This window comes from Neocloeon triangulifer, unplaced genomic scaffold, assembly GCF_031216515.1.
Source record: "Neocloeon triangulifer isolate White Clay Creek 2 clone unplaced genomic scaffold, ASM3121651v1 ptg000017l, whole genome shotgun sequence".
NCBI classification, from domain to species: domain Eukaryota; kingdom Metazoa; phylum Arthropoda; class Insecta; order Ephemeroptera; family Baetidae; genus Neocloeon; species Neocloeon triangulifer.
In genome coordinates, this window is record NW_026775559.1 from 900,775 (window position 1) to 918,238 (window position 17,464).

General features: G+C 39.9%; 4 protein-coding genes across 5 annotated transcripts in view; 3 read left to right on the forward strand and 1 right to left on the reverse strand.

Moving 5' to 3' along the window:
• Window positions 1-122: 122 nt before the first annotated feature.
• LOC132203302 (proteoglycan 4-like) lies at window positions 123-8,227 on the forward strand. Its single transcript, XM_059630969.1, has 8 exons — window positions 123-995; window positions 3,308-4,164; window positions 4,633-5,054; window positions 5,851-5,987; window positions 6,040-6,102; window positions 6,171-6,316; window positions 6,373-6,504; window positions 6,924-8,227. The coding sequence occupies exons 2-8, from the start codon at window positions 3,328-3,330 to the stop codon at window positions 7,032-7,034; spliced, it is 1,848 nt and encodes a 615-aa protein (XP_059486952.1). The 5' UTR covers window positions 123-995; window positions 3,308-3,327; the 3' UTR covers window positions 7,035-8,227.
• A 945-nt stretch (window positions 8,228-9,172) lies between these two features.
• LOC132203245 (involucrin-like) lies at window positions 9,173-13,525 on the forward strand. The gene is made up of 6 exons (XM_059630880.1): window positions 9,173-9,311; window positions 10,611-11,129; window positions 11,281-11,542; window positions 11,673-11,857; window positions 11,921-12,041; window positions 12,346-13,525. Exons 2-6 carry the CDS (start codon window positions 10,611-10,613, stop codon window positions 13,425-13,427), a joined length of 2,169 nt encoding a protein of 722 aa, XP_059486863.1. The 5' UTR covers window positions 9,173-9,311; the 3' UTR covers window positions 13,428-13,525.
• A 107-nt stretch (window positions 13,526-13,632) lies between these two features.
• Window positions 13,633-16,470, reverse strand: LOC132203246 (SUMO-activating enzyme subunit 2). Its single transcript, XM_059630881.1, has 11 exons — window positions 16,310-16,470; window positions 16,100-16,251; window positions 15,846-16,000; window positions 15,643-15,796; window positions 15,454-15,587; window positions 15,330-15,397; window positions 15,055-15,273; window positions 14,762-15,004; window positions 14,123-14,582; window positions 13,987-14,066; window positions 13,633-13,935 (listed from the first exon to the last, which is right to left on the reverse strand). Exons 2-11 carry the CDS (start codon window positions 16,247-16,249, stop codon window positions 13,763-13,765), a joined length of 1,836 nt encoding a protein of 611 aa, XP_059486864.1. The 5' UTR covers window positions 16,250-16,251; window positions 16,310-16,470; the 3' UTR covers window positions 13,633-13,762.
• Window positions 16,471-16,624: 154 nt separating this feature from the next.
• The window catches only part of LOC132203516 (ribosomal RNA small subunit methyltransferase NEP1-like), a 59,977-nt gene continuing 59,137 nt past the window's right edge, over window positions 16,625-17,464 (forward strand). The window contains exons 1-2 of one of the 2 annotated variants that reach the window (XM_059631336.1): window positions 16,625-17,210; window positions 17,312-17,380. The gene's annotated coding sequence lies outside the window, so the exon portion shown is untranslated. The remainder of the gene's footprint in view (window positions 17,211-17,311; window positions 17,381-17,464) is intronic. The other variant, XM_059631337.1, reaches the window with a different exon arrangement.

Genomic DNA, 17,464 nt, shown 5'->3' on the forward strand with positions numbered 1-17,464 from the left:
GTGACTGACAACCTGAAAAAGGGAAGCCGCTGATTTTTATTTTACGTACGCTTGTTATTTCAAAGTAAAATTTTTATACATCAGCAAAGCAGTCTCGCAATATTTTGACTGCGCGCACGACAAAAATTCATTATTTGCTTTCGTGCAAAAGGGTTAATGCAAAACTTCTATTTATACTCGCTGGAAATATTTCGCCGGTGCGATAAAATCTAAAAGCTCATTGGATTTATCTGGCTAAGGTGTTTTCTAATTTGTTGCCACTATTTTTGGCGAAATTGGTAAGCAACTTTCACCACCATATAACAGTTATTGAACCGTCAAAATTAATCACAAACAAATTAAATTTTTTAAACCAAAGTAGAGAAAAACATTATGATTGCAATAGTAAAAATTGTTATAATAGTTTTTAATTTAACAGGACTGTAATTAAATTATTACAAAATCTGGATCGCTCACACATACAGCTGGTCATGAATTTGAAAGGGCGTTAAAAATAATTAAAATTAAATTACTTAGCAATTAGCAGTGATTGGCAATCACCACCTGAACAAATTAGAAAGTTCGATTCTATTTCTGCATCGCAGCAAAACAAACTGCAACACATGCACATTGATTGCATCGACGGCAAGGGTTGTAATTAAAGCCTTCGAAGTTAAATGAAAATTCGATCTGCAGTCTGATATATTAATTGATTGTTTTTTGCACGTTACCGACTATTTGCTCGTGCCTTCTTTTTCACATGACATTCGGAGGGACACCCGCCATTGGTCGAGGTCGTCCAATATTAATCCGAGTGGAAATAAAGCGAACCAGGCGGACTATCTGTGTACCAGGCGCTGCCTCTCGTGCTCTCTCTGTTATGGAATACATGTTTTGATATTATTATTGCCCTCTTTTGCTCTCAACATCCCATTATATATAGGCAATACACGAATGGGCGCGCAATCAGTCGCTCGGGCCACCGTGCACGGCCAACTTGCCTCTCTCTGGCCCAGGTGAGTTCTCACGTTCCTTTTATTGCACCATCCGTGCTCAACGACGCACCCCTCTAATTGTTTCATTCCAACTTTTTTTTGTAATGCCGAGTGAAATGCAATCAGAACTTTTTCCGTACGGCACATACAAGTAATTTTAGGATTTTGTAAACAAAACACTCATTTTATATAAATTTTGTTGCATTGACTAATTAACTAATATTTAAAAGAATAATATTTCAATTTTAAATTGAGAAGGAAAATTAAGGAAATAAATATTGAGAAAAAAAATTTTAAGTAGCACTAGTGGTAAATATTTTTTATGAACCTACAATATATATAGGCAATGAAAATAAAATCTTATTAATTTATTAGATTTATCATTATAAAAATTTAAAATATTCAATAGGAATTTTTATATATTTAATGAAATATTAAGTTGTAAAAGAGTGCTTAAGATTTGTCTGTGGAATAATTTTTACAGTAATCTTTATATTTTTATGACAAAACTTAATTTTTGGATTTTTCATATTAAAAATAGTATTGAAAAGTAAATAAAATTTTATAATATATCTTTAATGTATTTAATGACGCTAAAATTAAAATAAAATTAAGTACTCCTACAAAAATTGATGTATGTGTCATTGCATTTCCATTTTTTATCTTTAGGAAAAGAAAGGAATTTAAATTGTATAAATGCCTAACGTCAGATTTTTTTTAGGCACATCTGCAAATCAAAAAGTAGATCACAATGGCAATAATTTTTTATAGCCTCAGGAGTTGTAGTAAAAGTCGTACAGTTTCCATGACAATGTGTCAATGGTGGGTCACGTACGGCCATATTGATTCCCAGGAAAGGAATTATGCGAGTGTGTGGGTATTCGACATAAATAATATCCGTGCATTTTTTGTCTCGACGGCACAGACAGGCACCGGAAGGAGTCTCTCTCTCTCGTGCGACAAATAAACAAAACATTTCCCATAATTTATCTGCGCGCGTGACGTCCGAGATAGACACGCATCCCTTCTTTAAATTTTTTTGTCGTTGTTCTTTCGGCAGAATTAATGCTCTCCAGTCGATTAATCAGTCAAGTGTTGCAATTTGCGCTTCGCGAGAATTAAATGTTCGCACATCGCGGCACATTTTTATTTATTACGGCGGGCGGGCGCGGCGAGAACTCGGCAACCGTCACGACACGAACGCCACGCGTGCTGCATAACCAGAAAATTCCGCAGGCGCTCACTTTTCTCGTTCCCACACACCCCGGCACAGAAGAAATAACTTTCCGCCAAGATGATGAATTTCCTTTCGTACGCAAATTGAATTGGGAATTTGAAAAAGTTGGTTTTCTGAAAACTTTTGCGATTAAATTTACTATTCATGGGAAGATGGGAAAGATACCAAAAGTTTCATTTTTATTTTATGATATGATAAAAAAGATAATTTAATCAAATTAATAGACTATGCAGTAAAAGCCGCATAATTTTTTATTCATTTGAATTATTTAGGACACTTTTTATAAGATAGTCAATTACAAAAAATTCATTCCGAAGTGCATTCAAATAATTCAAATCCCAAATTTTTCTAAACTTTTCACAGAGAAATCCAGCTTTCGGATGATTAGAGAGCAAAATTGATTTCAGTACAGCGTATATGGGTGTTTAGGCAGCCGAGTGTGCTTCCGTGTGCTGCGGCACCGCATAACGTGCCGCGAACTCGCAACTCACGTCCGCGAGCAGGGAATGAGCTGCTTGCTCTCAAGTGGCGCGCGCGAATCAAGTTAATTTCCGCGCGCAGTGTCGAGTTTCCCGTCGTGCGATTAATTTTACGGCTGGCAATTAGCTAACTTAATTATGCCCGTCGCTTTTGTTGGTTTAATTAAATGCGCAGTGGTGATTAAGTAGTGCTCTCTCATTGAGTGAGCGAGCAGCTGTGTTGGCGAAAACCGCTTTTTAACAACACGCTGGCAATTGAGAAATTCACACTACATTAAGCACCGGGAATGCAATTAACAAAAGTTTCTTCCTAATTAAAGAGTAAAAAGTCTAAACCCCTTTTTTGGATAAATATTTAATTAAATTACATTTAATTTCTCTATTTATTTGAAAATTATCTAGAATATTTGACTGAAAAAAAGGAATAACAGTAATTTGATGATAAATACAATTAAACAAATTTGATGAGAATTTAAAAAAAAAACTTGTTTTTGTTGCAAATTTTTGCAAATGTTTTAACAAAAGAAATAATAGCGATTTTCTATTTAATTTGGCAAAGTAAAAACAAAATGGAAACAAATGAAATGATCAATAAATAAAGTTCTTGAATATTTCAGGTTCCTACCGACAAATTAAAATGTCGGATTCAAATCACACGATGAGCGGCCTGAATTCTGCAAGTGAAATGACTTCGATCAAGACAGACGTCCTGAGGAACAGGGTGTCCCAACCAATTCCTGACACCTACACCTCACCCGTCCCTTCTTCTCAAAGACCTGCGTCTCAGTCTCAATATCAAACGCCTTCAGCAAACCAATACCAACCCCCGACCACCACCACCCCTTCATACCAACCATCTTCAGCCACCGCGAATTACCAGCCCTTATCCTCGAGCCAGTACCAAACCTCTGCTACCACCCGAGAACCACCTCTCACTTCTCAATACCAACCCGCAACCGGCCCAACTACTGCTTACCAACCACCAGCAACCCCATACCAACCCCCAACCACCCCATACCAATCTCTCTCCTCTCAAAACCAACCAGCAGCTCAGTTTCAAACGCCTAGCACTCAATACCAAACACCACCGAGCCAAAACCAAACCTACCAGGCGGCTCCGACCACCCAGTATCAACCGCCACCGGCTCAGTACCAACCTCCAGCGACCCCGTATCAACCCCCACCCTCGCAGCAACCACCTCCGCAGCAGGAAAGACCTGAAAGAGTCATTTCAGGGGTCACAAGGACGCCGTCTGTGCGTCAACTGCAGACGCCCGTCGACCCGGCACCGTCGCCGGTGTTGCCCAGTGGCAAACCGGTGACCAAAGAGGTCACCATCACCCTCTCGGGGAAACTACCCTCAGTGCCGGCTGCCCCTCTGGAAGTGAGCAAACCGATCGTAGATGCTGCAAAAGAGGGTGAGGAACTTCTGAATAGGCAGGTCCCTCGTCAGCCACAGCCGCAAGATTATAGGGTAACTTATTTTTTGTTTAATAAAGAAAAAAATATTAAATACCGCTCCGATAAACTATTCAATTTCGATTCCAAATGCTTTTTTTAGTTTTTAGCCAACAGAATTTAAACCTTTTGGGGAAGTGTTTCTGAATCCTGAATCACTTAATTCTGTCATATTGGTGAAATACTCAGGACTCATCTCCGAGGTTGAAATACTTTTGGCGCGAATAATTTTTCTATTGAGATTTCAAATATTTCCATAAGCATTTGTGAACTTTTGAATTCAAGTATACAAAAGTTTATCTTTAAAAAAATTAAGCGAGCCAGCTTAAGCTAATATATTGCATATAACTCGTTGAAAAAATTATTTCCTAAGTTCTACTCGATCTAATTGTAAATAATAACAAGAGATATATTTTTAAGCAAAAATATTAATCATCAAATCAACTGCTAAATGCAATTGAATATTAATTTCATAAATAATTAGGAGCCGCCTCAACAGCGTCAGTTTGAGAGGCCAGCGGTGCAGCCCCAGCAGGTCATACAGCAGCCCCCACGAGAGCCCCTTCCTGCCACCCCCGTACCCCAAAAGCCGCGACCCACCGATCTCACGCTGCAGCAGGAACGTCCCTCGTCAAGGGCGGCCCCCTCGCGCACTCCCGCTGGGGGCTCTTGGTGTCCCAAAACGGGCCGCTTCATCCCCGACCCGCCGGACCCGCGAGCGGAGATCATTCAGCGGCAACCGCCCCCGGAGGTAATGACGCCCACCCCCAGGAAGCCCAAGGGCATGTACTGTCCTCGGACGGGCAGGTACATTCCGGCGCAGGGCGACGTCCAGAGGAGGGCGATGACCCCCCGGGGAGATGAGTTCAGGGTCAAGTTTGCTGAGATCGAGAGTGAGACACCCAGGTAGCTAAATCACTAAAATTGCAAACTCAATTCTTGTATTTTTTTTTTTTTAAATTTCGTTTTAAATTTTATTACGTATCAAAATTTTCTATCAAAATTTATTCCTTGGACTTATGGAAATTTACTTTTATTGAAAATAATCAAATAAAACATGAAGTGCTAGCAACTAAATATTTTGAAAGTCACGCAAAAATTAGCTCAATTTAAAGTTAAATCATTTTTGTCAATTTTGTCCAGGATCTTCAATCTATAATGTTAATTTTTGGAATTTTTCTGATCTCGCCAAGTTTAAAATACACAGTTTTTCAATCCACAAGACTGGAGAATAGTGTCAAAAATTAGTTAACTGTAAATTAAGTTCATTTTTGTGTGACTTTCCAAATATTGAGTTGCTAGCACTTAAATTGCTTTAATTTGATTATTTTCAATAAAAGTAATTTTCCATAAGTCTAATATACAAGGAATTCAATTTTGATATTTTCTCCTTGAAACTTAAAATATAATTCTATTAATAACTACTTCCAACGTTTTTCTTCTTTTGCGGTTTTAAGCGACTATTTTTTTCTAGCTCTAAATATGCGATTATAATTTTTGTTTGATGAATTTAAAATCTCAACATTTTTCCAAGCATTAAAAAATAGTCTAGAAATCACCAAAATGATATTATACTCGCATGAATTTATGACATACAATTTTTTTCACGAAAGGGAAATTCGTGCAATAAATTTTGCGGTCGATCTTGCGGATTCAAGCAAACTGCAACTTTTTTATTGCTGATGGTGTATTGATTTGTAAGGTACGCGAAGAAGGAAAAGAAGGTAGCGAAGCCGCCGATGGCGTTTGGCAGCGTCATTTCCACGCCGCGAGACCCGGCTAGAGTGAGGAGGGCCAAAAGCACCGAGGGAATCGCGCAGAGAAACGCGATGACGCCAAGTATAACTTTCCAACTGATTTATATAATATTTTTCAAAGTGGTAACTTTTAGGAGGGGACGGGCGTGACTTTGCCAGATCTATTGAGAATTACGAAGCGGAGGAGGAAAAACAAGGTCTGATAAAAATACTCGAGTTGCAAAAGAATATTAAAATACCATTTAACAAAATATATAAAATTCAGGCAATTTAGTACGATCTGCAAGTACGAGAAGTTCGCTCAGGAGACCGAAACCTGAAACACCAACCAGGTCTAATGACTACAGCAACGTCACCCCTCGCGTCTCTACTTTCAATGACCACTATCAACCCACCGGGGGAGTGAAAAAAGTGAGAAGATATATCAATTAATTAATCAGTTGATAAATTACTTAAAAATTTCACAGGTCGTTGGATCAAAACTGCAGTGGAATGCGAAGAGCAGGGTGGACTGCTACAGACGACCAGAGGAAAAAAAGGTTCAACCGCCAACTGAACACAGAAATCCTGCTTCAAATGACTACAGACCAGAGACCAGGGTACTTATTTCAATTTCTTATCAAAATAAATCATGCGCTTGCTAGAATTCGCAAAAGTGTAGTGTATTGTTGTATCTATTTTTCTAAAACAATTCCTGATTTAAATTGCTATGAATGTATAGAATAATATAACATCGATTTTCCATGATTAAAATCTTGATAGATCTTTGCAAAAAACGATTTAAATGTTTTTCTAGACAATTCTTGCGTTCCTTGAGATTTCGGGAAAATTTGGAATAACCCCTCATTTTTGACCAAAAAAATATTTGTCTAAAAACTATTTGAATTGCTATCTAAGGATCTTCAATCTATAATAATTTTTTGAATTTTTCTGATCTTACCAAGATTAAAATAAAGTTTTTCAATCCACAAGACTTAAAATGAAAATTAAATAATGTATAAATTTTATTTTTACTTAGGAATATCAAACAAGACACGTGGAAAGCACTCAGAATTACCACCCAGAGGTTCAGCATGCGTATCAAAGCGAAGAGGATTCCAAGAGGCTACCACGTGGTAGGATTAAGTAATGAGAATCAAAACGGGGGATATACAAACTTTTAGAGTCGCACAAAAAGTTAGCGCACACTAATCGCAAAAATGTATATTATCGTCTACTGCTCACGGGTGCTTTAAATTCATGAACGGCGGTGAGTGTTTTGTAATTCTAAGAAGCACTTGATGCAAAGCTGGTATTTAAAAAATGCCGATAAAAGAAGAGAGCGCGGCCAGGAAGGTCGTCGTGTGAAAGATATTAATTGTTTTTGGCACCCATTTCAAGTTCAATTTTAAAACAAAGACACAACGATCTTCTAGCTTGTAGCAAATCCACGCAACGCCAGTAGAAATTGTAAAAAATTCACCAATTTTAAAATAGCCACTGAAAAGGGTTAAAACTTTCAGGAAATAAAAATTTCTAAATATATCTTATTTGCATTTAACATAAAAATTAATAAAACTCTTTTAAAACCAATGTTGGCTACAACCTGCAAAAGTTAGAAGTTAATAATTTTAAGAATTGCAACACAAACTTTTGATTAAAATATTTTGATTTTCTGAAAGCGTCCACCCCTTTAAAGAAGAAAAAGTGCACTTAAAATAAAAGCGTCTTTAGACAGGGCAGATTAAGCGCGCTTGATTCAAATGCCAAACAAAGATTTGGCTCATTTGAGACGTGACGAATTTTGCTCGCGGTAGTTTTTCAAAAACAAACCCACGCGAAAATGTAGAAGCTCTCAAGAGTGTAAGATTTGGCACAATTTTGTAGCTCCAATTTAAGGTGCGGTGAAACAAATTCAGTTTTAAACTCGGGGTGCAGAATAATGACCTCTCACCCGCGAGCCAAAAGTGCAGGTGCGAGAATTTTTATTTGTAACTGGGCGGCGCAGGACCGACTTAGCTGCGCTCGTCACCTCCGAGTTATTCCGCCCCGCTGACAGCTCTTGAGAAATAAGCCGGCCGCGCGACTTGATGCATTTAATTAATCAATTACAAGAAGAGAGCTGCTCGACAACGCGGGTTGTTCACACCGACTTTTATTGCTTGACCTTTCTAAACGCCGTCGGTCGCGGCTTGTTGATGTTATTATTTGAGAGACTTCCGAGCACAAATTTACGACCGGATGTTGATTGTTGTGTTTTATAAAAATAGCATCACTCTCAGTCGGTATAAATTGCAAATAAAAAAAATCAAACTTAAGTTATTTTGACGTTGAATATCTATGTGATAGAGGCAATAAAAACTATTAACATCACCTACAGAAAGCAATTTCGTTTCACTTATATGATTCACCCTATTTAATTTAAAAGAAGAAAACTATAAATTTATTGAGGAATTCTCAACTCACTATTCTTCTACCCTGAAAATTTGAAATATTTAAATAAAACCGAATTTTAATAATCTATAATTGATAATTTTAATTTTTAATATTTTTCTCCTCGTCAATACTAGTAAAAAACCCAAATTTATTTAAATATAGATTTAAATTCAAATCAATATATACAGTTGAAAATTAACTCGTATTTCCAATAATCTTGTTTCAGTTTTAATTTTCTCAGCCAATCTTATCAAAGTTTATTAATCTCCTTCGTTGTCAGTTCAAGAACAAAAGGCATTTTCCCACTGACCCATTTCAAACTCCTCTTCTATTTTCGCGAACAAAGGTGGCCGATTATTCCGTGGAAAGAGTTAATTACGACGCCGCGTTAAAGTCAAAAGCTTAGAGGAAGACAAAGAGCGTGAAGTGGCGCGAGCAATAAAAGCGGCCGCTCCAATTCCTTGCAATTCGCAGAAGACAAATTAATCGGAGCGCGAAAAATGCGAAAATCGCTGAGCACTCGGCTCGGCACCCCCTTCCGGCCAACAAAGACAGAAAGAAAGTCCGGAATTCCTCTCGGAATCGAAGGGGTGCGTCAGCGCGAGGAATGCGCGTCCACCTCCGCACCGCCCGAGGGCTGAACTTGGATCCGCGATAAGAGTTAAAATTAGCGGGGCAGACGCTAATTTCGGTTGGCAAACACACATTCGCCACTTGTACTCGCCGTGAAAAAATCATCAAATCAAAATGAATGTTGGGAAAGCTGCTGAGTCAGATGTAATTGCGTCAAGCGGCGTCCCAAAATAGCCGGCCGCTGCTCATCTGTTTATGTTGCTAGCTAGACGTGGACGACGTTCAGTCGAAGGGGAACCTGCTGCAGATTACGTCGCCGCTCATTCTGAGAGAAAGATGCTGTGCTTCTTGTAGGAGGAAAACTTCCAGCGGAAATCGTCGACGGGAAGAAAAACAGCAGCAAACTCAGCCCACCGAGGTAATTAGCAATTAGCGCAAAAAATAACAAGCCCCTTTCTTTTGGGGACACGTCGACTTGTCACTCTGATTCACGCCGGATGACGCATCGAATCGCCGCAGGTGCACTGCGCTTGCTATTGCATTCGAACGCCTCCTCTGATCGGAAGAAAGGGTTGAAAATTTTCAGTTTTTCGGAATTCTTTCAAAAGAGGAAAAGGGTTGCGACAGAACATTCTGGATATCCAGCCCGAGGGACGGGCACTCGGCCAAGTCGAAAATTATAAATATGCGGAGAGTGGAACGTCACGAGCGAGTTCCACGGTCGTTTATTAATAAACAAGCCGAGGCGTCCTTAAAATCCTCTTCCCGAGAGCAAATCGTAATAATTCGTTATGTTTTGAGAGCAAGGTATTCTGGACCCCGCGCGCGCTGTTCGCCCATAATTTCAATCCACAAATGACATCCTTATTTTTGGCTGTGATAATTTCAAAAGGCCAAAGAAATACTTTTGATCTACAATAAAATAGAGACAAATAACTGAAAAATGAAAGAGATATTTTAATAGAAAACAATTTTAATTGTAAGAAGAAATCTGCAAAACATTTTTTTTTAATTAATAGACTGGATCAGGACTGGATTATTTTAAAATGAGTTTAAATCTTCAAACTGGGCAACATTTATAAATTACACAGTGCTTGACACGATTGTAGTTCAGGTTGCCTATATTTGTGTCTTACGTGTCGCTTTGCCTGAATCGGTGCCAAGCGGGCTGCACTTAACAGATTTTTTATACCTCAGTACAAACAGCTTGATACAAGATTCAATCAAAAAGTTTACTGTCTATCTCAAAGGTCAACAAAGAGATTAAGTAAAAGTGGTAAAATTAGTCATTAGCTTTTAATCGTACATATAAATAAATAATAAATTAATTATTAATTAAAATAAATAAATCGATTTGTGTTTTTGAATAAGTATTGGTTAGAGTTGTGAAAGAAAAAATGAATTTTGTTGAAAATTTTTTACTTTGGAAGAAATAAATATAAACTAACTCTTCGCATGAGAATTGTATTGGTACATATTAATTAAAAATAAGAGTTTGATAAATAAACACCACATTGTGGCGTGCCCAAATTCAATTTGCGATCAATTTAAGTGGCTCCTAGCCAAGAATAAAATCTTAAGTGCAAAGTAATTAAAACAACGAAGTTGCTAAAAATCTTAAGTAAGCAGTAAAAAAATTAAATATGAAATAAAAGCATATTTAAAAAAATGTTAAAAATTAAAAAAAAAAATGATAAAATCTCAATTAAATTCACAGATGCCGGTTTTCAAAGTAAACAACAACGCAATCAACCAAACGGGACCGTTCCGGCCACCATGGGTGCGGCAGGACAGCATCCCGCAGGTCAACAGCAGCGTGCCGCCGTGGCGAAGACAGCAGACCGTTGACAAGGACAGTCCACCGGCCGAAGAGAAGAAGCCCGAGCCTTCGCCCCAACAGCCCCGCAAGCAGAGCAAAATCGAAATCATCCCTTCGCTGCCGACCAACAACAACAGGAGCAACTCGGTGTTGGCGGTGCCGCCCTCGTTGCCGGCGCCACCGCGCGACCCCACGTTGGCCACCCCCAAGAAAGGGGAGCAGCAAATCCAGGTGTCGAGCCGCAAGGTGACCAAACCGAAGCAGGCCGAGGAGAACGGAGTGCAAAAAAAGAACGCGCTGAATGAGGAGAAAAGCAAAAAGACAGTTGAGAATAAGGAGAGTGCGCGGAAAAGTGAACTGAATGAGGGCAAGACGCCGCAAAAAGCGCCACCCGTCAAAAGGCAGTCAACTGTGCAGGTAATTTACAATAATTAAGGATTTCATTTTCTAAAAATGGAAAAATTTGGTCTTCATTAATTGAAAATCCGTTTTAAAAAAGAAATTAATATAATTCTATTGACTGATTTTTTTGTTAATTGAGTTTAAATTAATTAATTTCAATTTATAGGAGAACCATGCTTCTAAGGAAGCAGCACCTCCTCCAGCAAAAAGCGCCCCGGAAAAACCAGCGGCAAAACCTGCACCCCCTAAAGAACCCGAAAAACCACCCGTAAAAGTCGCGCCTCCCAAGGAAACAGAGAGGCCCCCCAAACCTCCCCAAAAGGAGCCAGAAGCCCCCGCTCCAAAGGTGGAGGCGCCAAAAGCTGCACCTCCACCACCGCCTCCTCCATCCATGCCCCCAGCGCCGCCTCCACCTCCTACCATGCCAGGTTAGACAAATTTATTTATTTTTAGTTGAGTTTACTGAAAAATTGACACATTAATTTTGAAATGTACATGTATTAGTTTCCAAGCTAATAAATAATATATTCAATCAAAAATTATTGATTCTTTTGTTAGGCGGAGGTCAAAAGCCAGTCTCGGAGGTTAAAAAAGTGAAGTTGGAGTCCCTGAGGAGTCGACCTCGTCGTCGGCCCGACTGGAGTGATATGATGAAGGAGGTTGAAAGTGGCGTTAGACTTAACCATGTTGAAACCAACGATCGCAGTATGCCTTTAATTCCCAAAACCAAGGCCAAAGGAAAGGTAAAAGTCTCTTTCGTTAATTTAATGAAATGGAAACTAATTTTTGTTGTTAAAAAAACACAGTTCATTTACGAGTCGGAAAGAAGCCACAGCAACGTTCATGTGATGCTGTTGAATCAAATTCAGAGAGGAGTCAATTTAAAACAAGTCAAATGCAACGACAGGAGTAGACCGTGTTTGCAAGGTAAGCATACATTTTATTATAAAAAAATTGTAAGCCGTGAATTGAAAAGAGATAAAAAGTTTCAATTAAGAGGGTGGAAATTTGTAAAATTGTATCAAACGTAAAATTAATTTGATCAAACTCCGTTCCACCAATAGTAAATCTGATGGACAAACCTGATTAAAAAAATAGAAAAAAATAATAATAAAAACTGGCATACTGAACCTTAAGGTCATATTAGTAGTTTGGCAAATATTCTTTATATAAATTAAAATGCGGAAGGAACCAAAATAATAAAAAGTAATTATTGTTATTGCCGTTTCAGGTTTGCGCAAATTCCGACGGCAACTGACAATTGAAGAGAAACAGCAAAAAGTGGTCGAGCCGACCAGTTCGGAAGATGAGCTGGACGACATAGACAGAGTGCGCGACGACCTGCAGTCGACAAAGCAGATGTTGCAGACAGAACTGGCCGAGAAAGATAGACTGAAAACGGAGAACGCGCTGCTCATGGAGGAGTTGGCCAAGCTGAAGGAGCAGATGGCCGGGATGGTGCGCGCGCCCTCCTCGGCGGGCGAGGACCCTGTGGTGGCGCAGCTCCGAAGAGAGGCGGAGGCCGCCAAGGCCGAGGCGGCCAAACAGGCGGGCATGGCCTTAGAGGTCAGTCGCCAGCTGGGGATGACGCAGGCCCAGCTGGAGGATGCGCAGCACCGGTGCCTGTTGCTGGAAAAGCGCACCGGAGGGACAGTGCCGGAAACGGTTCATTCAGGGACGCAGACGATCGAACTACAGAGAACAGAGTCAAGGAAGGAGGAACCTGCGGAAGAGGAAAGTCCAGAGGAAGAAGAGGAAGAGGAAGAAACCGAGGAGGAGACCGAGGAGGAAACGGAGGAAGAGGAAGACGACGAGGACGCGGCCAAGCAGACGCAGGAAATGCGCGAGTTCCGGATGCAGCAGGCCAAGATGCGCAGCCTGAAGGAGAAGCAGTTCAACGCACTGGACGAGAAACGGGCACTCAGGTTTCAGGTGAACAATTTGCAGAAGGCGCTGCGGATGGAGCAGAAGCGGTACTCGGCCCTGCAGCGGGAGGTGAGCAAGATGACCAAGGAGGAGGCCGAGTCGGACGAAGAGGAGGAGGAAGAGGAGAGCAGCGAGTCCGAGTCAGAAACTGAAACCGAGAGCGAGGCCGAAAGCGAGCCTGAGGACAATTCTGACCCGGTCCAGTTCCGCACAGAGGCTTTGATTAAGAAGAACAAGGGACACGAAAACAGACTGGCCATGATCAAGAAGGGCAACTACATGCTCAAGGCCACCGTGGACAAACTCAAGGAGAGTCTGGACAAGCAGCAGAACAAAACGCTGGATGTGCAGCAAGAACTGAACACCATCTTGTCCGAGCTGGGCTGAATTGGCACGCGTCGGGCAATTGCGAGTGAATTTATTACAAAAACAGACAGACTTGTTCTAATTGATTGTGCACTCTTAATATACTATATGGTTCTATGCATATTTTGTTTGTATATATAGATGTAAACCCTGCTGAAGCTAATTGAATATTAATAATTTAATTAAACCCCTACAGATTAATTATTAGAAAGGTAAACAGAACAAAGAATTTAATTTATTTCTCTTTGAATGATTCTTTAATGAAAATAACGCGTATAAATTTTCAATAAACGCCGATCCGTTGAAGGAAATCTTAATGTAGAAATGCGAGATGGAAGGAGATGTTTGTGGTGAACTTACAGAATGATGACGTCCCCATCAAGGTCACTGTGACGCCTCTTCTTGGTGCTGCTGCCAACACTTTCAGCAGCCTCTCCAGAAAGCTTTCTTTTGCGGGGAGCAGTTGGAGTTTCCACCTCTGTTGGCTCGACCTCCAAAATTCCCACATCATCTGACTCCATTGCTGCATCTGTAAACAATTTTCAAAATGGGATTTTCCACTATAAACGTTCAAAGTTACCTTGGTTTTCATCCTCCTTGGGTTTGAGCTCATCTGGATTGGCAACAATCTTGAAAGGTGGCTCATCTTTCTTGGGTTCACTTTGAATGAGAAATAAATTACATTGAACAATACAATTTAAAATAAAATTATTTACCAGTGATAGATGATGAGGGTAAGTTCGTAGTTCTGCAGGTAATCATCACACTTGAGCAGAGCTCCATCTAAAATTCCCGCCTCTTTCAACGTCATCTGCCCATTATCAAGTTCCCCCTCCTCGCTGGAGATGACGACATTGCTATCGTGCATTGCATCTGGGGCCACCATGTGCAGGCTGGACTTGAGAATTTCCTCCAGATTGCAGATTTTGCTCGTCTCTGTGTTAATGTAGAGGACAACCTGCGGCTTTTCAGAACAGACATAGCAGGATTTGTGAGGAGGAATCAGGTGGGCTTCAGGGACAATGTTCAAGCCTCTGGGGTTCACTGTGTTCTGCAAGTAGACTGTTTTGCACTTTTCAAACTGCTTCTGCAGCACCTGGAAGGCTCGCAGCACAATGAGCCCAGCAATGACGGCATTTGTGGTAGCAATGGCAGGAATGATGTTGCCAGCCATGGCTGAAATTTAAATTATTAAATATTACATAAATTTTTTTCAAGCCAATGTAAGAAAATTAGATAAAAAATGTTAAACTTACAATTTTTATTTTTTGCATTATTATTTGAATTATAACTAAAGTAATTCACACATTATTATTTTAACAAAGTAGTGCTAAATTCACTTTTGCATAACTTACCTTTGATATCAAATTTGCTGTGGCAAGAGATTCCAAAAATGTATGATCTGATATTGGCGCAAGCGACGACAAAATTGAGACATTCCTCGTCATCTTTGTCCCACACCAAATCTTCGTGAGACGTTTCGACCCTCTTTCGCAGCTCCTCCACACTCTGGGCAAATGCATTGCCACACTGGGCGATGCTCCAGACAATCTGGTCCTTCAAACTGCGGCTTGTGTCCTCTTTGCTGCTTCCGGCAACTAAGAAAAAAAATTATAAAATTAAATAAAAAATTACCATCTTAAATTACCTTCACTGGGAAGGTCGTCCCACTTGAGAGGGACAGGGGCTTTCCTCTTTTCCCACAGCTTGGACATGCTGAGCAAATACTGGATGTCATCGTTGAACAACTTTTGAAATAGCTTTTCAGGATTGTAGTTGTTGGTCTTTGCCCACTGCCTGGTGGAAACTCTTTCAACATTGCCATTGTTGGCTGTTTCACCACTCAAAGCACTGCTTCCAGCGTCACCTTTTGTGCAGAATATTCTATAAATTAATGTCTATCAACATATATTTAACACCAACCAACTGCCTCTGGATCTGCAGTGTCGGGTGAGACATCCTCATCAGGGTCTTCGACTCCAAAAAGCTGACTGAAATTTTGCAAAATCTATGAGAAAATTCATTTGAAAATACTCTGAGGTCTTACTTGAAAAGATGCTTGGCCCAAACAATGCAGTGGATTGGCTCTGAGGGAGTGTTTCTGATTGTACAGCCTGGGTAGGATTTGGTGGCTTGCTTCGGCTGGCATTCGTAGCACTCAGTCATGCCTTTCATAATTACCTAAGATAACTCATATGAAGTTAAGTGTTTTCATCTCTATAATATTAATCTTTACCTCAACTTGACCATTGTAACCAGCAGTTCCACTTTCAATCAACGGAATTCCAGCAGCCAAGCACATTCGGTTCACATGTGATCTAGCAGCTCGATTGTCCAGTGCGTTCAGCACAAGGTCGAACTGCTTGAAGTAGCTCACGCCAAATTTGCTCCTTCATTTTAATTTTAAATTAAATTTTTAATTATCTAAAAAAAGTTTACCCTGTGATACTGTCATGGTAAGCGTTGATTGTGGCTCGAGGATTGAAGCGAAGGGCGCTCTCTTTGGCTGCCAACGATTTTGATTTCCCAACGTGGCACCTTTGGAAGAGGAACTGGCGGTTCAGGTTGCTCACATCAATCGTATCCAAGTCAATCTAATTAAATTTGATTAAAAAGACAATTATTATACATAACCCATGCGCGGAGAATTTCTGTTTAATAACATGTAAGTTTTGCACTGATTTTAAAATTACCAAATCTATCTTTGAAAATCCTGCAAGAACAAGATTCTTCAGGAGTTCACAACCAATTCCTCCGGCACCGACAACCAGAATGTTGGAATCTGCGATTATTTTCCTCAGGTCTGAGTTCACGGCGTTGTTCAGTCCGCTGGTCTCCGACATTTCTACGCGGATTTCAAACATGAAGCACGAATTCAAATGGATAAATTGATAACGGAATACCTGAAGCCTTAGCGAAGAACCAGTAAGTTGCAATTTAATCAGTAAAAGGCGGAAAATTTGCAACGAAAGAGTAGTTTTGAATCAACATCAACACCGGCGAAGTTTTGTTTTTTGTTTTTCGGCACAGAGCGAGGAGAGGAGCTCACGAGAAACGAAAGCGCCGCGAGTGGTGGGGGTCAAAGAGGTTTCATGCGTCGACAAAAAGGCGCTAAAGCGGAGGGGGGTGGGGGATGCGAGTGCCTTTTGCAGCACCGCAGACTCTGACACACACAGACATAATAAAACAGTGAATTCCACTTTTCATATCCAGGAACGTGAATGTGCTTGCAAAAGTATGAAAATTTCTGGTCGCAGGTCGGTCACGATCGTCAGAGACATTCCACAGCTACAAAACTGCCAACTGCCAGGAATCCTTCGCATTTTCACAAACAAACGGTTTAATTCCACCCGCAGATGAGGAACGTTTATTTCAACAGGACAAAAAATGGAAAGATTTAAAAGAATCATCTGGACACTCTTGAAGTACTTTATGATATTTCTGACTGGATGGCTACTTTTTGTGTGGGGTGTATACATGAATGTCACGGATAAGTTCAGAAATGAGTCTCTCGTAATTAGCCTCTTCTCCCCATTTTTCAAGTTCTACATTTTCGCAAACTTTGTGGCAATAATTGCATTTCGTGAACTCTTTCCTGGTCACCGCTTGGCAATTGTGCGGATTGCGCCTCGTCGTGTGTATTATGTTATTTAATTTGGATTGTAACATCAATGGATATTGTGCGAAGCAGAAAAACTTGACTATGGTGTGCTCCATAAAAGTTAGAAGAAATTTTTTTAAGAAAAGTGATTGTAGCCGCTGTTTGCAAAGTATTTCATTTCCTGCAAAACAATATTAAAAAAAGTAAGTTTTTCTTAATAATTATAAAAAATGTATGGAAATATGCGCAAAATTAAATATTAAATGTTTAAAAAGCAATTAATTTAACAAAATTATATTTTCAGAATTTCAACGCAGAGGAACTTTGGGAACTTTGACCAAGATTACATTCTGACCTGCTCAACAATAAATCGGTGAGTATATGAATTTATAATTTTTTCTACTGCAATTCTGAAATATTCCACAATTATAAAATGAATTTTTATCTTGATGTTATT